This window comes from Penicillium rubens (genome assembly GCF_028828025.1).
Source record: "Penicillium rubens strain IBT 27055 chromosome Unknown utg000001l_segment0_segment0, whole genome shotgun sequence".
In the NCBI taxonomy this organism is placed as follows: domain Eukaryota; kingdom Fungi; phylum Ascomycota; class Eurotiomycetes; order Eurotiales; family Aspergillaceae; genus Penicillium; species Penicillium rubens.
The window spans coordinates 2867991-2886483 of record NW_026890599.1 but is presented as its reverse complement, the minus strand read 5'-3'; the positions used below and the strand labels follow the sequence as shown (position 1 = coordinate 2886483).

The 18493-nt window shown below is 48.5% G+C and overlaps 10 protein-coding genes across 10 annotated transcripts; 3 read left to right on the top strand and 7 right to left on the bottom strand.

The window, feature by feature from the left end:
* Positions 1-917: 917 nt before the first annotated feature.
* On the top strand, positions 918-2387 carry N7525_001139 (uncharacterized protein; the record flags this gene model as incomplete). The annotated part of the gene is made up of 4 exons (XM_061211776.1): positions 918-1165; positions 1221-1558; positions 1634-1935; positions 1998-2387. The coding sequence occupies 4 exons, from the start codon at positions 918-920 to the stop codon at positions 2385-2387; spliced, it is 1278 nt and encodes a 425-aa protein (XP_061071002.1).
* A 393-nt stretch (positions 2388-2780) lies between these two features.
* N7525_001138 (uncharacterized protein) lies at positions 2781-3854 on the bottom strand (the record flags this gene model as incomplete). The annotated part of the gene is made up of 1 exon (XM_002558232.1): positions 2781-3854. One exon carries the CDS (start codon positions 3852-3854, stop codon positions 2781-2783), a length of 1074 nt encoding a protein of 357 aa, XP_002558278.1.
* A 1109-nt stretch (positions 3855-4963) lies between these two features.
* phoD (phosphate:H+ symporter) lies at positions 4964-6804 on the bottom strand (the record flags this gene model as incomplete). Its single annotated transcript, XM_002558233.2, has 3 exons — positions 4964-5649; positions 5718-6214; positions 6260-6804. 3 exons carry the CDS (start codon positions 6802-6804, stop codon positions 4964-4966), a joined length of 1728 nt encoding a protein of 575 aa, XP_002558279.2.
* A 1033-nt stretch (positions 6805-7837) lies between these two features.
* On the bottom strand, positions 7838-9320 carry N7525_001136 (SNG1 family protein; the record flags this gene model as incomplete). The annotated part of the gene is made up of 3 exons (XM_002558234.1): positions 7838-7986; positions 8049-9131; positions 9203-9320. The coding sequence occupies 3 exons, from the start codon at positions 9318-9320 to the stop codon at positions 7838-7840; spliced, it is 1350 nt and encodes a 449-aa protein (XP_002558280.1).
* Positions 9321-10195: 875 nt separating this feature from the next.
* On the bottom strand, positions 10196-10564 carry N7525_001135 (uncharacterized protein; the record flags this gene model as incomplete). The annotated part of the gene is made up of 1 exon (XM_002558235.1): positions 10196-10564. One exon carries the CDS (start codon positions 10562-10564, stop codon positions 10196-10198), a length of 369 nt encoding a protein of 122 aa, XP_002558281.1.
* A 1202-nt stretch (positions 10565-11766) lies between these two features.
* Positions 11767-12775, top strand: N7525_001134 (PQ-loop repeat-containing protein; the record flags this gene model as incomplete). The annotated part of the gene is made up of 6 exons (XM_061211775.1): positions 11767-11811; positions 11863-11880; positions 11936-12139; positions 12189-12464; positions 12494-12603; positions 12637-12775. 6 exons carry the CDS (start codon positions 11767-11769, stop codon positions 12773-12775), a joined length of 792 nt encoding a protein of 263 aa, XP_061071001.1.
* Positions 12776-13196: 421 nt separating this feature from the next.
* N7525_001133 (uncharacterized protein) lies at positions 13197-14280 on the bottom strand (the record flags this gene model as incomplete). Its single annotated transcript, XM_061211774.1, has 3 exons — positions 13197-13344; positions 13382-13891; positions 13958-14280. The coding sequence occupies 3 exons, from the start codon at positions 14278-14280 to the stop codon at positions 13197-13199; spliced, it is 981 nt and encodes a 326-aa protein (XP_061071000.1).
* Positions 14281-14826: 546 nt separating this feature from the next.
* N7525_001132 (aminoglycoside phosphotransferase family protein) lies at positions 14827-15595 on the bottom strand (the record flags this gene model as incomplete). The annotated part of the gene is made up of 2 exons (XM_061211773.1): positions 14827-15512; positions 15577-15595. The coding sequence occupies 2 exons, from the start codon at positions 15593-15595 to the stop codon at positions 14827-14829; spliced, it is 705 nt and encodes a 234-aa protein (XP_061070999.1).
* A 363-nt stretch (positions 15596-15958) lies between these two features.
* Positions 15959-17470, bottom strand: N7525_001131 (putative ribosome associated DnaJ chaperone Zuotin; the record flags this gene model as incomplete). The annotated part of the gene is made up of 3 exons (XM_002558239.2): positions 17249-17470; positions 17053-17193; positions 15959-17002 (listed from the first exon to the last, which is right to left on the bottom strand). The coding sequence occupies exons 1-3, from the start codon at positions 17399-17401 to the stop codon at positions 15959-15961; spliced, it is 1338 nt and encodes a 445-aa protein (XP_002558285.2). The 5' UTR covers positions 17402-17470.
* A 314-nt stretch (positions 17471-17784) lies between these two features.
* Positions 17785-18271, top strand: N7525_001130 (LYR motif-containing protein; the record flags this gene model as incomplete). Its single annotated transcript, XM_002558240.2, has 3 exons — positions 17785-17860; positions 17923-18099; positions 18177-18271. 3 exons carry the CDS (start codon positions 17785-17787, stop codon positions 18269-18271), a joined length of 348 nt encoding a protein of 115 aa, XP_002558286.1.
* Positions 18272-18493: the final 222 nt, after the last annotated feature.

Here is an 18493-nt window from a genome sequence, read left to right as displayed (position 1 = left end):
TGATCTTTTGTATTATGGTAATGCTCGCCATTCTTTGATTTGGGTGAATTTTCTCCCAAATCAGATGATCCTGGGCGTTTTCCGAGTGGATGGATTTTACGTTTCGGAATCCGGTTTCATCCGGCTGAACTTCAGGTTTGACTTTGTCCCTATATTGATGTGGTAGGTTGGGTGGCTTGTTAATATCTTTCGTTGATCAATTCTTTTGCTTGGAACGTTGGTTTGCATTAGCCTATATCTGAGAAAGATGGAGATTCGGTGGGTTATTATCCCGAAACGTCATCGTTCGGCGTATCTAGATATATATACATTTGTCAACGTACCGCTATGGACTCGAGAAATTCTACGAGTGACATTGTTCATTCTGAGAAACTTGTCTAATGGCACAAGCCGGTGATTCATTAACAAGACCAAAGAGTTCAAGCTACGTGTCTGAGAGATTGGGACGTCCTGCCTGGTGGCAGCCTGTAAGTAAGGCCAGCTCCATTACAACCAAAGAACACCTGTGTTAATGAAAGAAATGGGCTTGTTGTGTAAGAGGTAGGTTTTGAAGGGAATACTAGGCCGACTAAAATGAAGGTAGAACGGCTAGTCCGTTTCTTTTACTTTGTCGAAACCATAGCACCTACATAGTAATGATATCACCTTCGCCATATCGGTTTCAGGATTTCGACTCTCTATGACTTGGGTCGTGCTGGAAGTTGACCAAAACCAAGATTTATATCATCCAGAAAGAACAGCAAGAGAAGATATCCATGACAGCCAGAGGTTAGAGTGGGATAGTCACCTGACCTTTTCTTCCTCTGTCGATATATTATCCTCTTCCTAAAGACAGCTGAATATTTGGGGCTTTAGAACACCGGAGCAACGGCCCGCATATTGTTCGGGTTCTCTATTTCTTCATACCGTTCATAACTATGAATTCACTCCTCAAGTGGGCCCGGGCAGCTATAAAAAGAGATCCCTTCCCCGTGCTTCGGTTTCCAACAAGTGGTGTCGAAGTGATCAAGCCGTCACAAATTCTCGAAGAAGAGCGCTATCGAGAGTTCAAGAAAGGACACTACTATCCTGTCACTATTGGTGAAGTCTTAGTATCCAAATACCAGATACTTGGCAAGCTGGGCTTCGGAACCACTTCCACAGTATGGCTCGCTCGTGATCTCGAGTAAGCCAAGTCCCACTGAGTCCCATTGGCAAAATTATGCTGATACAATAACCAGGAATTGCCAATATGTCACATTGAAAGTGTACACCAGGGGAGGAACCGGCCAAGGGGAGATTCAGACTTCCCAAGCTCTGAGTCAAGGGGACAGATCGCACCCAGGCTATGTCCATGTGAGGACTGCATTAGATGCATTTACGATCCGGAATCAAGGGAGCGGGCATCAGGAGAGCGAGCATCACTGTCTTGTCCAAAAGCCTATGTGGGGGAGCTTTCGACATTTAATGTATCGCAGCCCGGCACATAGGCTTAGGGATGATCTTCTGAAGAGTGGACTTAGGCAGATCTTTCTTGCGCTTGATTATCTTCACACCGAATGCCAGCTTGTCCATACCGGTGAGTAAATAGTCTTTGTTACTGTCGGGCGGATTCTCTATCGTTATTAACCACGCGACTAATGAATACTTTTAGATATCAAGAGCGACAACATTCTCCAGGAACTTGAAGAGATGTCAATACTCGACAGATTTACTGACACCGAGATAAAGCATCCTTCGGCTCGGAAAACAGTTAATAATATGCCAATCTACGCCTCCCGCCAATTTGAGTTACCCCAAGAGCCTAGTAGGGCAGTTCTCAGCGACTTTGGTTCAGCTGTACGGGGTGACGAGAAGAGGAACCATGATGCCCAGCCCACCATCTACAGATCACCAGAAGTCATGTTGAAAATTGAGTGGAGCTATCCCGTTGACATTTGGAATGTTGGCGTTATGGTCTGTTCGCTCCTTTTATACCATGTCTGTGCTTACGTCGCTAAGCCTATGAAAAATACCAGGTATGGGATTTGTTTGAAGGTAAACACATGTTTCTTGGATTTGACCCCAATGGTAAGGGTTATTCCACCCGTATGCACCTAGCTGAAGTAATTGGAATGCTGGGGCCTCCTCCTTCCGATTTGCTCAAGCGTGCGGGCCGAAGTGATGAATTCTTCACTAAATACGGTATGCGATGCCTGACGACTAAAATCATTCTATTGTATCGTTCTGACGTAGGGATATGTTTGGTAGGACATTGGAAGAATGAAATAAAGGTACCAGGGGAGATGTCATTGGGAAAGTCCGAGGAACGTCTGAGTGGAAAAAAACAAAGAGATGTTTCTAAAGTTCATTATGGGAATGCTTCAATGGCGACCAGAGGACAGAAAGACGGCCAAGCAACTGCTTAAGGATCCGTGGCTAGACAATAGATCCTAGAAATACTAATATCCTTCCCTGATGTATAAGAAAATGAATGAATTGTCACAGGGCTGGAAATTGAGGGTACATATACAGTGACCAAGGTCTTGTTCTAAAATTGTGGGTGGCATTTTGTTGATGTCTGAAGGCACGAGAAGGTACTTTAGTTTGGTTAAGAAGTCACATATTTGGAAAGCTCGTTCTATCTGAAGGACAACAGATCTATGAGCTCACCCTTCCTCGTGAGAATATCAAGTGATACAAGAGCCACGCGTGTAGACAGAGAGCAATACCAGAGCATGGACCCCTAAAATCGATACGGCTGGACTTCCCTGGTAGTTAACACGCCCAGAAACAGCAAGCAAATGTTGAAATGTGACCAATTAAGAGATTTTCTTCCATCGCGTCTGAGCTTGAACTGCCTTTCCAAGGCGCACATTGAAGTAACTTCGGATCAACTCCTCCAGCTTCATCTGGGTACAGAGCAACCGCATCTGTGTGTCCATCATCGTGGTTTCGCTATCATTCCCATGCAGGGACATATCGACAAGTCGAGCCTCCAGGACAGCACGGGATTGACGATTAGCCTCAACCCGCTTACGCAGATACGAGCTCCACATAGCGGATTCTTGGTCCATGTCATAATTCAAGATGCAGGGAAAGACGCGAAGTGAGTTGGCATGGGAGTCTGCGAACCGGAGGCCTTTCAACTCATGCTCATAGCAGATCATGACAGCTTCGTTGAGGAGCTCAGCGCCAACTCCATAGCCACGGAAGCCTTGTTGGACTGTCCAGGCGCGTATAAAGGCATTATAGCTTTTGCCCTTTGGGAGAGACCTCGCGTTGATTTTCGGATGGGGTTCGATGTCGCTGTACACGATGCTCATAACAAGTGTGCCGACAATGCGACCTCCGAATCGATGAACAAGTATAAACGTGACTCCACTATCCGAGTTGAAGACGGGGTCTTCCTGAGTCGTGGTACCGCCGGCATCTTTGCTAGGGTCGTATCCGTACAGCCAGTTCATTGTTCCAACCTTCTCTGCTTCATCGTTATATCTCCCAAGCAAGCGTATGACAATGCCTAGAGTGGCAAATACCGCGGTGGCACAGATAACAAAAATGTAGGGCCAGCCAGATGGGTCACGGTAGACGGCACCGACACTGTAAGCGAAACCCAGGGCTACTAGGGTTAGGGTGGTCGGGTGGAGAATGAGGGATTTGGCGGCGAGGCGGCGCTGCTGAGTCACTGAGATGGCAATGAGCTTCAGTGCGGAGGCAATCTCGAAGTCTTCGGTTGCTACATCGGTCGATTGTCCTGGAGACGCGATGTGTTCGAGTGCGCTCGGGCTCGCACTTGGGCTCGCGTGGTGGGGGGTTTTCTGGTTAACGAGGTCCTTTGGCTTCGTGACCGTAACCTTATCTCCTTGACAAGGGGATGTGACCATACGCGCCATGGTGAGTTGTCTCTGGTAGGTAGGAGTAAACAATGAGTAGAGCTTGAAAGGTTTGCGGAGACTTCCAACGTGAGACGTGTTGTAGTGACAACCTCTCGCGGAGAAGCAAACAACATTGAGAATTAATTGAGATGGATCGTTTTTAAGGCTATTATCAACTGCAGAGTCCTACAATAGGTACTGGAAGGTTTAATTGCTGTGCATAGAATATGTCCCACTCGGGACTATCCTCTCACATAATCTAGCATACACGAAGGCTTTCTAGTTTGAGCCTGTACGTGCACCAGTTTGAGGGACATATACCGAGATTTATTTCAAGGACTATATCACAATGCTCTAGTCGTGTATCACACTAGCTACTGCATCACCTACAAGTTTATGTGACGTATAGACAGCGGCGCGGAGGCACGAAATGAGGATACGAGATTGGGGACTACACTCCGGAGGGGCTGGACTCACGGTATCTAGCTTAGGTGTCTATCAGTAGTAAGGTCGCAGGGCTGAGGTCGTGGGTGTTGAGAGCGCGTTTAAGAGCAGTGATCATGAGGTGAGCTTAGCCTCGTTAACAATGACGAGAACGGCTTCAGAGCCTGGGCTCCTCAAAGCTTCCACCACAGACCCTTTACAAGACATTTGTGGATAGAAAATTGAGTTGACCCTTGCTTTTTAGGGGTGGCTATACGAATCTGGGTCGGTTTAGATTAGGACGACAGTGGATATCAATAGAGAGAGATGAGAGAGATGAGAGAGATGAGAGAGATGAGCGAGATGAGAGAGATGAGAGAGATGAGCGAGATGAGAGAGATGAGCGAGATGAAAGAGATGAGATAGTGAGATAGTGAGATAGTGAGATAGTGAGATAGTGAGATAGTGAGATAGTGAGATAGTGAGATAGTGAGATAGTGAGATAGTGAGATAGTGAGATGGTGAGAAAGTGAGAAAGTGAGAAAATGAGAGCTCAGAAGCTAACAACAAACGGCTTACTGAGAGGGCTACGTCTTAATATATGGTCAGATGTGAGACGAATTGAATAGTCATTTGAGAGATAGCTAAGAGCTATCTCAAAGGAAGCTAAATCTTAAAACCCAGCATAACGCCAAGCAAGACCCCTAAGGTCTTGGGGCGGCGGAAACAGACGGGGCAGGCCCAACTTCCCGAAGTGGGATTTCCTCCCTGACGTATGCATACTGGGTTCGAGGAGGCGGACCCATCTCTCCACAAAGCACCTCCAGACTCCGGCGCTTGGTCTCGTGGATGAAGAACGTAGCTGCAAACCCGCAAAACATGAACCCAGTAAAGATTTGCATAACATGATCGAGCCAGGGTGCATCGCCAGGCGCCTTTGCGCCCCGGTAAACAAGAGGAACAAAGACACACTGCGCCATAATGGCACCAATCTTGCCGACAGCTGCACTGACTCCATAGGCGGTACCGCGGTAGCGTGTGGGGAAGCACTCGCCAGGCACGATGAGGGTAGTTGCATTGGGGCCGAAGTTGAAGAAGAATTGTGTCAAGACGTAAAGAGCCCGCAGACCGCTGTCATTTTGGTCCAGGTTGGCAAAGCCAATCACGGCGAAAAGGGCAGACAGGATGAGGAACCCCAGGAGTTGAATACGTATGCGTCCGATCTTGTCAACAATGGCGATGGTAACCAAGTATCCAGGAATGGCACCAGCACAGATCAAGATAAGGTTTCCGACGGCATTGCGGTAAAGGATTTCGTAGACATTTTTCGCACCAGGCCCGTTGATAGCACCAAGTATAATCGAGTTATTCAGATCAAGACCGTAAAATGCTGATACAATGTTAGCTTCTTTGTAAGATTGAGGGCTCCTGAGGACTCCTGTGGACTTCTGGACTTACCAATATCGAGGAAAAACAAGGACGCTGCTGTACCTAGTAGAACTTTCCCATGCTTCCACTGGGAGTAGCGACCGTACAAATCGGACCAACTTGCCTTGGGACCAAAGTCAGGGGTACCAATCTGAATCGGAGGGGTGTACACTGGCTCCCTTGTGCCGTTCTCCCTCCGTTTCCTCAGGTAGGTGCGAACATCCTTATCTGCCTTAACGATATCGCGGGAGATGTCGAAGGTAAACCGAGGTGTCTCAGGAATGGCCAGACGGTAATAGAGTGCAAAACAGGCGGGGATGGCTCCTATTCCGATGGTCCAACGCCACATCTTGTCGACAGCGAGCTGGCAAGCCTCGGTGCAGTGAGAAACATCCTCGGCACTTTCCAGGGACTGCTTGAAACTAACCGTGACAATCAGGGAGACTATGGCGGCTGCAAATTGGCCGAAGCCTTGCATGGCAAAGACGGCACTCATCATGGCCCCACGCCACTTAGTGGTAGCAAACCTGTCAAGTCAGCTGCTGTCTTTTGGTGGAAACAAAAGAACTTACTCTGAAGTTATCACAGAAGAAAGAGGATAGACGCCACCGATTCCAACGCCCATGATTACCCGCCAGAAGATCAGAATAACAGACATAGTAATGGCACGAGAGGAAGAGGACATAGCTTGACCCAAAGTAGTAAGGATAATGACCGTCAGTCCATAGCCGTACACTCGTCTGCGGCCAATACGGTCTGCGAGCCAACCGAAGACGAGCTGTCCGACCGCAGCACCAGCAAGAGTGGCAACCTTGATGGCAGCCTCCAGGCCGAAAGGAATCCTACCAGAACCAGAGTCCTCACCTTGCCAATAAACAATACCGAGCATGGTGACAGCCAGGTTGAGGGCGAACATCTCATAGGCGCTGGCGAAGAGGCCAAGGCCAGTGATGATAACGGTGTGAACATGTGCCCAGCCAAAGGGAGCTTCGTCCAGCTTAGCAAGGGCGCGACGACGACGTTCATGGGGATTGCGACGGAAATGATAATCGGGGTCCATTGCAGCGCGCTCTCTGATGGCCAAGAGCGTCTGCTGGTGAGGGTTGATAGTATCCATTTCAACAGATCAATTGTAGAAGGCGAACGATGGGAAACAAATCAAAATAAGAGCATAGCACAGGGAAACTGTAGTCTGCCAATGCGAGATGTTCGGTTTGGGGTGAAAGGAGGAAGTAGAAGAAGAAGGAAAGAAACAAAACCTTGCAATAAATATGTAGTAGACCAAAGCATTGTTGAATGTTGTGGCGGTCAATAATAGGCACATTGACCTATTCACCAGCTCTATCAATAGGAGCGAAGGTACTTAGACTCTGCGCCATATTGATAGGGCTAGCAAGTACCTGCAGGAGAGCACGTGCGTCCCAATGGCTGGATTCAAGCACCGCAACAAACGCGTATCCAGGTACGCGTACCAGAAAGGGACCTGGATAAAGAGCTCGCGATGCTCTTGGGTGACTTCTTGATGGCGGAGAGATTTGCGGGTGGAAGAGGTACCTCCAGAGAAAGAAGCATTTTAGGGCTGAACTGGTGCAAGCACGTGCACCTGGCCACGTGGATGCACTAGTATCAAACAAGAATTATCCATACGTGCACGGATATGTAAATAGTATTCAGATCGTGGGCTGGCAGCTGGGGTTGTCAAACCTGACCTTCTGCTAGTTCAGAAATGCTCCAGTATTGATTGGTAATAGTCGTCAATTTACCCAGGTACATACCTTCCATAGGCCTTGGCAGATAGATACCTTGGTTTTTGCTATGCTCTAGCGGTAGAACGCTGTACTACTTCTAACATTAAGACTGGCGTAGTACGGGGCCTATACACGGCACCTAAGTTGAATTTGCACCTTTACGTGTTTAGTCTGGCCTTCACAGTAAAGAACCAAGTAGTTATGAAGGTTGATGCATACCTACAGAATGATGCATGTGGGAGTATTGAATTGTCCAGGGTACAATACAGTATTGATATCACAAACTATACTACTAGCACTGCAGGTAAAATCTGTGGCGCACAGGCGGCTAGTGGCTGCCCAGACTATTTGTACCTAAGATTGTATATTCACTGCCTGCCCACTCCCTATTCTATTCCTGCTTTACATCCCCCGCTTCATCTTCCACCGCATAATGAAGGCCGCAAATGGATACAAGGCCAAGGATATTGCAATCCAAATGAATAGAATAGCAAAGTCCAATCCAATTCGTGAATGGATATCAAAGGTAATGGTTCGTAGAGCGTCGACGACTGAAAGTAAAGTTTGCTTATCAGCAACAGAGCATCGCGACCACGGTGAGGGGAACACTTACTTCGATGTAACGGCCATGCATACCCCCATCTATAGAACCTCGGGGCCAAATCAAGGTCATAGAAACCTGTCGCAACATTCGTAATAACCCAAAAGATGAGGAACAAAGAACTCCATGGGAACCCAAGGACCATAGCCATGTTCTCGCAGGGGAATCCCAAAGCAGCCATGCCAACCCAGTTCAGCATCCAAAACACAACAAACGAGCCACGACCATAGGCATTGGGATTCTTTACGGACATGACATTCGACGCAGAATCATTGCTAAATGGAATCTTGAAAGCCAAAGACACGAGTGAGTAGAACAGCGAAAGAAAGAAGTAAGCCACGATGCTCGAGAGAATGCGCCAAATGAGCCAATGTGGCACCTTTAGCGGCGGATGGCCATTTGGTTTCATGAACTGGGTATGAATAGGCATCATGAAGGGGAAGTTAAAGAACGCAATGATGATCAAATAGATCAAACCGATGGTCACTGCAGGCGCAATGACAGCCGGGCCAAAAGGACGTAGGTCGACGGTCGTGAACCCAATGGCCGGGTTGATCGCCTGTGGGGGCACGGATGATAAGTTGCCGACAGATGAGACGAGAGATCGGATCCATTTCGGGCCAAACTCTGCTAGCACCATTCCCTGTAGGTTGGCTAGGTCGGGTAGGATATAGTTGTAGTATGTTGTTTCATGGCGCGCGGAAATAATTACTGTCTCGATGGCACCGGTCGGATCGTAGGTTGCATTGCCATTGGAGACGGCGTCTCGGAGCAGTGCTGTTGCGTTGGGCTTAACTATCACAGCGGCATAGGCGTGTTCATCGTAAATTCCCTGACGCACGGCCAAAGGGTCGTAGTTGAAGTCGGCAGGAGATATAATAGTGTAGCCGAGGTGGAAGCCGTCAGACTGTAGGATTCTTTTGGTAACATCCGTAACTGCTGAACCAACTATGGTGTCGTTGGAGTTGTATGGAACAACTTGGCCGTCGAAATCGACAATCCATACCTTCAACGCTGGGTGCTTGGCCTCAGTGCCGTATTGGGCTCCCCAGAAGAGGGATAGCACACCGAACACGAAGACGCACAGAATTAGCACTAATGATTTCTGTTAGTTTGCCATTTCCCTTGCGTCCGGCGAGTTCCTAGATTTTTGCACGTTTGCTTACAAGTGCGCGCCCATTGGTAGAACACCCGCTCTCGAACCTGCTTGATAGATGGATCAAAGAATGATACAGCCGCTGGTGGCCTAGTATCACCGTCCAATACCTCGACTTTTACTGTCATAATTGAACAGCTTGCAGGGGACACGCGACTATGAAAAGCTTCGATTAGACAATATCATAAGTTTAACAACTATACGCGAAAGTGTGCCCTTCCGCTTGCGGCGTGGTAGTATTCTTCGGGGTTTATCCATTCTCGGAAAGTCACTGCCTTAACTCCGACCAAGAATGTGAGGACTTTTGGGAAATGAGCACACACAAGTCTGCAGAGATTTCTCTACTGATATCAAACTGTAGCCGCGCTCTAAATATACACAAGAGCGGTGGAGGAATATGTATATACAACTGTAAAGTCGGTATCATAACGTCATGGACGTCAACAGTAAGGGAAGGAAAGATAATGGATTAGGACGGGAGTATATGGTGAAATAAAGAAAATGACGCAATGTAAAGAAATAAAGCAACATGACAACCTTGGAAGTGTCAATCTTCCCAGGCAAATTAAAGTATTTCATCAACGGTTTTGTTGTCTCAGCGCGTCGCATGGAAAATGATCCCTCACGCATCAGGCTACCCGCCATTACGCGTCCGTGTTTCATCAAGCTGATTCGGTCAGCTTGCATCGGCCATCGGCACAAGCCGCCCGGTACCAGATACCAGAAAACACAGACCGGTGATCACCGTCAATTGAGAACCCGTCGACGAGCAAGCAGCAGGAAGAAAGCGAAAAGTTGAAAGGCTGAGAATATTCAAGACCGTAAACTCATTTCATTTAATCTAAGGGTATCATTAAAAATTCTATATAAATGCTTTCCCACCGAGGGATCCCAATCGATCTTGCAGCGGACTTCGAACAAATTGGTTATAGGATCTAGGAACCCGCCAGAGACCCTTGAATGTTTCAAACAGTGGGATTCGAAAAAAGATGTTTGAAGATGTTCAGGCGCAGGTGACCTGGTATGAACCGTAGCGGCGTCGTGTTCCAGCTATGCGGCAAGTTTGAGTGGCATTGGCTTGGCTGGCGACATCAGACAGTTCGTTCTGGTCGCACATGGTGTTATCGAACAACTCGATGCGGCAGCCTTCGGCGACCGAGTTCAGCGTGTAGGCGGAGGCAACGCTGTGGAGGTCGGCGCGACAGCCTGTGCTGCCGGATCCGACGTGAGGATCACCGATAGTTCCGTTACATGAGGGTGACGGGAAGAGGGTGAAGGACCATTGAATGTCGCGACTGATGAGGGGGAATGCGGAGGAGAAGTTGAAAAATAGAGTCACAGCCAGGAGGTAGAGGCGAAGAGTAGAGACCATGGTGCCGTGGGAACGACTGTAGAACGAATGTAGAGGGTGGGCGTACTTGTAGACAATTGTATCTAGGTAGAAGCGCAAGTAGAACAGAGGAGGGTGGTCTAGTTCTTAAGGGTCCAGACAGACGAACAGGGGGAACGTCCACAATTTATTATGGACCCACCATTTCGAGATTAAAAGGAGAAATAATAATGTCTTCAAGATGCCAAGCATCGATTACGTCCACACCAACACGTATACTTCAATTTTGGCCGAACCCAGCCATGCATACGGAGTATACGTATATAAATATACAACAGATCTTCCAGGAATTCTCCCTCCGTCTCCGTACATGTACACAATGCGGAAACCCCCGACAACGGGTTTTCATTCCTGAATGATATCATCCCGAGTCGGTGATCATTTAGTCCTATTCGGGTATGGTGGAGGGGCTGGGGCATCCGTCTTACGCAGATGCGTACGTACTCTTCCCAAAGGACTTGGACAATCATCCTTGGTGTCAGTTCCTCTGCTAATATTCGTCCTATTTCGAACTACAACTTGGTTTAAAGGCAGTGGCTGGATATCCAAAAATAAGGTGGCACAGGTGGCGACCATGCGGACATCTCAGCCGACGGGGCAAAACGGGAATAGACAAAAAAAGGAAATTAAGAAATTTCTTATCGGATCGGCAGAGAGATGGAATCTTCCATTTTGACAGATCCATGGTTTCGCACCGTTTAATCTCATCTTTGTAAATCATCAACCGTGACTCTCCACTCCATCTTGCGCACAAACTTCTATCAAATCAGGCAGATAGGATAGGGACAGTCTAAAATTGAACTTCTTTTTCCTTCCCTTTTTACCTTTCAAGTTATCACTTATACTTTTCCATCACACACGTCGCTAAAGTCCTCCCTGATATTGGGGATTTTGCAGAATCTGGGTATGAGACATGAGATAGGTCATTTTCGCAGAACACTGGATACCAACCTTTATTTGAAAAAATGAGCACTGTAGCATATTGCCGGTCAATTATACAAGCAATCTCACTCAAACTAGGAACAATGGATACAATTTGACAACAGCTTTGATCGAGCGCAGTTCATGATATTGATCCAATGAGAACTGGGCAAACAGGCCCACCTTCACGTGTCACATACATCCTTATCAGATGTCGTTCTCAGCGTCCTTGTCCTTCGCTCCGACGACAAAGCCTTTTATAGATGGAAAATCGAATCGCAGAGAATATTCTCGGTACTCTAGGCGCAGTGAGTACCTGTTTCCCGATTGGGTAGGATGAACTAATTTATTCCTTCTAGGTTTGCTGGTCTATCCAAGTATGAGGTTGCTGTTTGCCAACTGATTCTGAGCACGCGCTAATCCCTGGTACAGCTCCTTCCTCAAATAATCATAAATTACAGGAGACATGACACTGAAGGGCTGCAAGGGTCAATGATGCTCTTATGGGCTGTAGCAGGGGTTCCCCTTGGCGTTTACAACATTGTGGAAGAATTCAACATTGCCCTAAGGATTCAGCCCCAAATCCTGACGACACTTAGTCTCCTTACTTGGGCACAGTGTCTCTACTATGGAAAGGTAAACATCTCCCTTTGTATCTAACACGATCCTCGTCATACTCATTCAGACTCAGAAATACCGAATCATGAAATGCTGTGTCGCAGTCACTTCGCTTCTGCTGCTGTTGGGCGGCATTGAAGCTGGACTCATATTTGCCTTGCAGGCCGCAAAAAGCCATGGACTGGAATGGCCTCTCATTGTGATGGCAGTTTTGAGTGCATGTTTACTTGCAGCAGGTGTACTGAGACATTACTGGGATATTTACGTCCACCGGACCGTTCGAGGAATCAGCTTCATATTTGTTGGAATCGATGCTGCTGGGGACTTGTTTTCAATCCTCTCTGTTTGTAGGTCAATTTCATCGTCAGGTAGAGATGGTCAATGGCTAATATCCAAACAGTGTTTGGATCGCCTATTGATGTTCTTGGCCTAGTCATCTATGGAACTGAATTGACACTTTGGGGGGTATATATTTATTTGCGGTGCTATTTTCAACCTCCGGCCCTGGATTAAAGAGCGCTCTGTTCAGCGAGATGGCGATCTTCAGGGCCCGGTGTCTCTGCATCCAATGCCATCGTCGACTTCTGTGTTCAGGACCGCATCCGGATCTCAAGTGATGGGAAGGAGGCCATGGCAGAGTTCATAATGGATTAGCAATTCATCCTTTAAAAGCTTTCGCATCAAATTATGATTAGTCACTCATATATCAAACGGTTGTGTTTCGCTTGTTGATATTGTCGTGATGGCCGCCTTCGTCTGGTGTGGCCCCGACCAGTTCGATGCCTACGAACTGCTAGAGTTGCTACCTATGCAGGGAGGTGGATATAACTAGATGGAACTGGAATTGTGGAGACCGTAAGGAGCGGCTGTCACATTCGGTTTCAACTTTGTCTCAGGCTAAAAAGCGCTCCGCCGCATCCTTGACCCGCTTGCTTCTTCGAGATATATACACCTTCTTGCGTGGCTGTACCAAGAAACCTTAGAAATCACGTTTCAGTCTTGTCACAGTAACGTGTTCCTCGTTGTCGCTCGTTTCTCGTGCACATTCTGGGGTGGTGGATGGCAGTGGCCTTTCCTACAATTTCGCCTTGCTCGCCTTCGGACGCCTCCCGGTATCGACATCAGACCACCAAGGAAAGCTAGGCGGTGCATCATCCTCAAGGGTTGCGTTGAAATTTGGTTTCCGCTTTTGGAAGAATGCTTTGATGCCTTCCTTTGAGTCCCTATGACACGGTCAGTATGGCTTCTTATCGAGCGCACCTTTCCCAGAAGGTCCAGTGAATCGAGACGGAGAAAGCGCACTTCCCACTAAACATATGGTATAACACCGCCGAATCAACTAGGTGAGTCTCCTCGGCACTCCCTGGGTTCCGCCACATGAGCTCCCGTGATAGATATGATGCCATGGGGCTAACATTCTCTGCAACTTCCGTAGCAAGCTCCAACGCACGTGTGACTACCTGGCTCGGATCAGGGTAGGTCTCCTGGAACAATGTCCCAAAATGCGGCGAAGTAGGCGGAAAGGTGGAGCCAGTTGTGATTAAGTAGAGGGCATTGGAGTAACCAATCAAGCGCGGGAGAAAGAATGAAGAGCTTGATTCCATCGTCAGACCCCGTCGCGGGAAGACAAATCCATACTTGGATTTCTGGCAGCCAATGCGTATGGCAGCCGGCAGAGACATTGTCATGCCCAAACCCACAGCTGAGCCTTGCATGGCCGCTATAGTGGGCTTGCGACAGCGGTGGATGGCTAAGGCGAGACGACCACCGCTATTGAGGAGGTCGGTGTTAACGGGATTGATACATGGGATATGGACTGGAGCTTTGTTATCTTACCTATCGCGGTGATCCTTGTTCCTCTCCTTCTCCATTCCGCTGAAGCCTCGCTCAAGATCCGCACCAGCACAGAACATTTTACCAGCACCGGTAAGTACCACAGCTTTGACGCGTTCGTCAACATCAAACATAGGGTATATCTTCTCGAACACATGCATCATCTCTAAAGTGAACGAATTGTGCTTTTCCGGTCGGTTCAGAGTCACTACAATAACAGGGGTAGCTTCAGGTGCACCAGCCGGGTGATGGGATACTTTGACATCCTTCAACGGGAGAGTCTCGTAAGACCTGGGAATGTCAATAGTGCCTGGGTCGAAAATCATCGTGATCACAAGACATAAACTAGGTTGCAGTTTGCTTCGCTGTTTGCTGAGATATGTTGATAGCTTATATGTCAGTCCACGCCTCGGCTTTCACTTGGGCGCGCAGCTTCGATCACTAATCACGAAGGTTAGCGAAATACCGCGGTTGACATATTGTTTGTCGTTGGGATTACATTATCTCGGAGCATATTAAAAGCTAGGAGTAACATGTGTTCTAGAGGGTCCACGGGTCAAAGCTTTTATGACTGGACTCATCCTCGATCTACATACAGGCCGAAGTAGTATAATTAAAATCGGCGACTTTTATAATAACTCCCACATAACCTTTTAGGTCTCCTTTAGGTACCCAAGGATATCCTGACGTCCTCTGATGAGTTCAACCCAGCATCCATTTTATGGTCTCTTCGGTTGTTCTTCGTGTCCTTTTCTTTTTTTTTTGAACAGACCTGCTTCCAGTCGGGGGTATGGATTGTTGGACGTGCATGAGAAAGAATGAGGCGGCCGCTTTCGAAGGTGGTCTGGCAAAATAGATATATCGCATCCAATTCATCGTGTCATATGTCTAGCGAATGCCACAGCCATATACTCCGTTGCATGGTTCGGCGGGAAAACAGCCGATAAATAGGCAGTCCAGCCAGGAATATCGTTGCAAAACGTATATGCTCTAACAGTTTCAACCCATGCAGGACGCCAGCCTGCCAGCTCCCAATCCAATACTGCAGTGACATGACCATGGTCGTCAACCAGGATGTTTCTCGGTGCCAGGTCACCGTGCGTGAAGACCATATCATGGTCGGCCCGGTTAGTTCCCATATAATTGTGCACGAGATCCGGGACTGAGGTAGTCAATCTCGAAAATAAATACTCGTCGAGGTAAACTGGGCTGCGCGTGAATGTACTCTTACGACTGAAACTTCTCGGATGCTCGTGCTTTAACCCTTGTAGTTGCCGTATATATCCATGTAATTCCTCCGCAATGGACATCTTTTGTGATGGGGTCATGTTGAACCAGGCATCTTGCAGAGTCTGGCCTTCGATATAGTCCATTAAGATAGACTTAACGCCGCCATCGTGGTTTTGAGTCTCGTGAACGTGGGGAATCGGGATGGTGGTGTTTTCGGAGACATAGCGCATATTCTCAGCTTCAATCTCTATATCTTGGGAGGGCCCGTATTTAAGCAATCTGTCTTTGGCGACTCGTATAATCTCCCGGAGACTGGGTTCTCTTTGATCTAAGTGGCTCCACTAATTAGTTAACAGTCTGGAATTATTCGTGTCACCTTCAAACATACTTACCCTCGCCACAAACATCCATGGCCTCCGCGAAAACCCCTCTCTGAGACCCCAACGGGAACATGGACCTAGAAACAAATGATCAGAAAGTGAGGCACTATGCGATCCATAACCAATCACGTGGCTGGAAGTGGTCAGATATGCAGTTGGCTGAATGCAGTAATCTTAGGGAAGTTGGACATAGCCTGTAGTCCCCAGTCCAATGGTTCTGATCAGCGGGGAGTGCGAAATTGAGAAGGCAGAAGGCAAGAATTACGAAGGATAGATATTATACTGCGCTTAGATAAGAGCACCATCCATTTTTCTACTCTATGTGGCGTGAATAGTCATGATCAGGAAAGCCCAGGCATATAGGCTACCCCATCTATCTAGTAGACAAGAATATTTAAACGAAAACCTTGGCCTCGCCGGCCTTCAGCTTGCCAGCATCAACAAGGCGCTGAGCCTCGCCAGACCAAGCCGTCTTGACCGCAGCACTGTCGGTACCGGCAATGGTGAGCTTCTCGGCCAGAGCGGCAAGCTCATCAACATCGATCTTGCCCATGATGAGGTCAACATCGGTGAGGACACCGTCAATATCAGCAGCGCTGGGCTCGCCGGCGGCGAAGTAGTTGACATCCTTGACGGAACCCTTGAGGATACGCTTGTTCTTCTTGGAAGCGTTCTTAGCGGCCTCCTTGGCCTTCTTGGCCTTCTCACGGTCAGCCTTGGCCGCCTCCTCAGCGTCCTTCTTGCGCTGCTCCTCAGCGGCCTTGGCCTTCTCCTTCTCTTCCTTGAGGCGGCGAATCTCCTCCTCCTTGGCGAGGCGCTTAGCGTCCTTGCCGGCACGGGCCTGCTGGCGGAACTTCTTAATACGCTCATCGGAAGCGAGACACTCGTCGACGAGCTCACGCAGACGGACGGTGTCCTCAGTCTTGCGCTTGCGACGGGCGTTGGCGTTCTTCTTCTCGACATGACGCTTCTGGTCACGGCTCTCTCCATCATCGGGCACATCCTCATCGAGGTACTCGAAAGTCCTCCAGCTGTCAAAGTTGTACCAGAAGTTGTAGAAAGTTTCGACGTGCTCCTGGGTGCTGTCCTCGTCTCCGAGTGTGGGAACAGGCTGCTTGTTGGAGAAGCGACCCTCGGCAACGAAAACGGGGTTCCAGGCCTTGTAGAACTTGCTACCAGTGAGCTTCTTGGTAGGGGGCTCAACGTCGGCGTTCTCATCGACGGAATCGAACTGGCGACGACGAGTGGGGTCGAGAAGCAGATCGGTAGCCTTCTGAATACACTTGAAGAAGCTGTCGTTCTCGTCGCTCTTACCCTGGGCAGCCTTCTTGTCAGGGTGGTGACGCAGGACCTTCTTGCGGTGAGCCCGCTTGATCTGCTCGGGGGTTGCGCGCCAGCGGTACTTCTTCAAACCCAAAACGGCGTAGTGATCCTGGCCCTGTGAGGAGTTAGAAAGTAGCCAAGCAGGATAAATGTTATATTACTGACCTTCCAGTCCTTGGCCTCACGGGCAAGCATCATAGGGTCCTCATCTTCAGAGATATCATCATCCTCCTCAGTCTCAGTCTTCTTGACATTGTTCTGGGCCTGGAGGCGCTCGTCCTCAGAGAAAGTACGGTTGTGACGAGACTAAATGGTCATTAATTTCGATGCAACAGAAGAATGAGTGAGTTTTGGAACTTACTCGGCGAGCGTGAGCCAGGAAGTGCGGGCCAACGGGCTCCACGGTGCGCTTGGTGGCACCGGACAAAGCACCGACGATCTTGAAATCCTTCTCGCCAGCCCAGCCCTGAGGCAAGGTAGGGAGGGAAATGTCAACAACTTGAGCAGCAGCCATTGTATAACGGTATTGGTGATGGTACCAAGTTGTGTGTGGAGGGCGTTGGGTCCCGCGATGGAAATTTTTGCATACCTTTTTTTCTGCCCCAAATATCCGCCCCTCCAGCCAATCACGGGTTAGATGTTCTGGAGTTTCGAGATTGGCGATGGCACCAGGCCTTGCATCTTCTATTGAGTTGTACATCCAACTATTCTGGTCTGCTCTATCTGCATTCTTTTTCAGAAGATTGGAACTACTACATCAAATTTACAGTATCACCCATAGCTTCATCCGACCTCCTTCTCCGTGTCAGTCATCCGCAGTGACAACAACCTGTGCTTCTCGCCCTGTTCCTAAACACACTCACGTCTATACTTATCTGTGACGTTCTGCTTTTCACCATGACCACCTCCACTGCTGCTGCCGCTAAGAGTGCCTATCGGCAACTCCTCCGGTCTACCCGGGTTGTCTTCCACAGTTCGTTTAACAAGCAAACAGCCACTGAGGCATCTTTTCTCTCATACTGACGTCCGCTATAGATGATCTCCCCGTCCTCATCGCAGCGCGCCAGGAAGCACGCCAGAACTTTGAGAAGAACCGTCGCCCCGCTGTGGACACTGGAATGCAAATTAACCATGCGATCGAGGTTGCAAATATCCTGCGCCACAACATCGTCCAAGGCTCCAGGGAGCAGGGAGATGAAACTGCTAAGTGGGGTATGTTTTCATTAATGCACGGCTTAGTATTGATAGTGCCTGTACAACCTGTTTACTAACGAGCGATTGTTCTACAGAACTCAATATCCACGACCAGATCGAACGCGGTGATAACGACTCTATCAAGGTCGGCAATCAGGATGTGAAGATTCATAAGGCTTGCTCGTCATGATTCTCCCTGGCAAGGTGCTCAGTTGAATCTGAGCGCACTCTCCGAGTCCATTCAAAGTCCAAAAGCGACACTGAAGAACGTCGAAGCCAGTCTGCGAGCCTAATCAAACCGATGGCATATGGAACAGTAAAATAGGCTACGACGGGATGACCGGACATGTATTATAATATACCCGACTCTTTCATTCATTGGCGTCTTCGGGGTATTTTGATTGAAGTACAT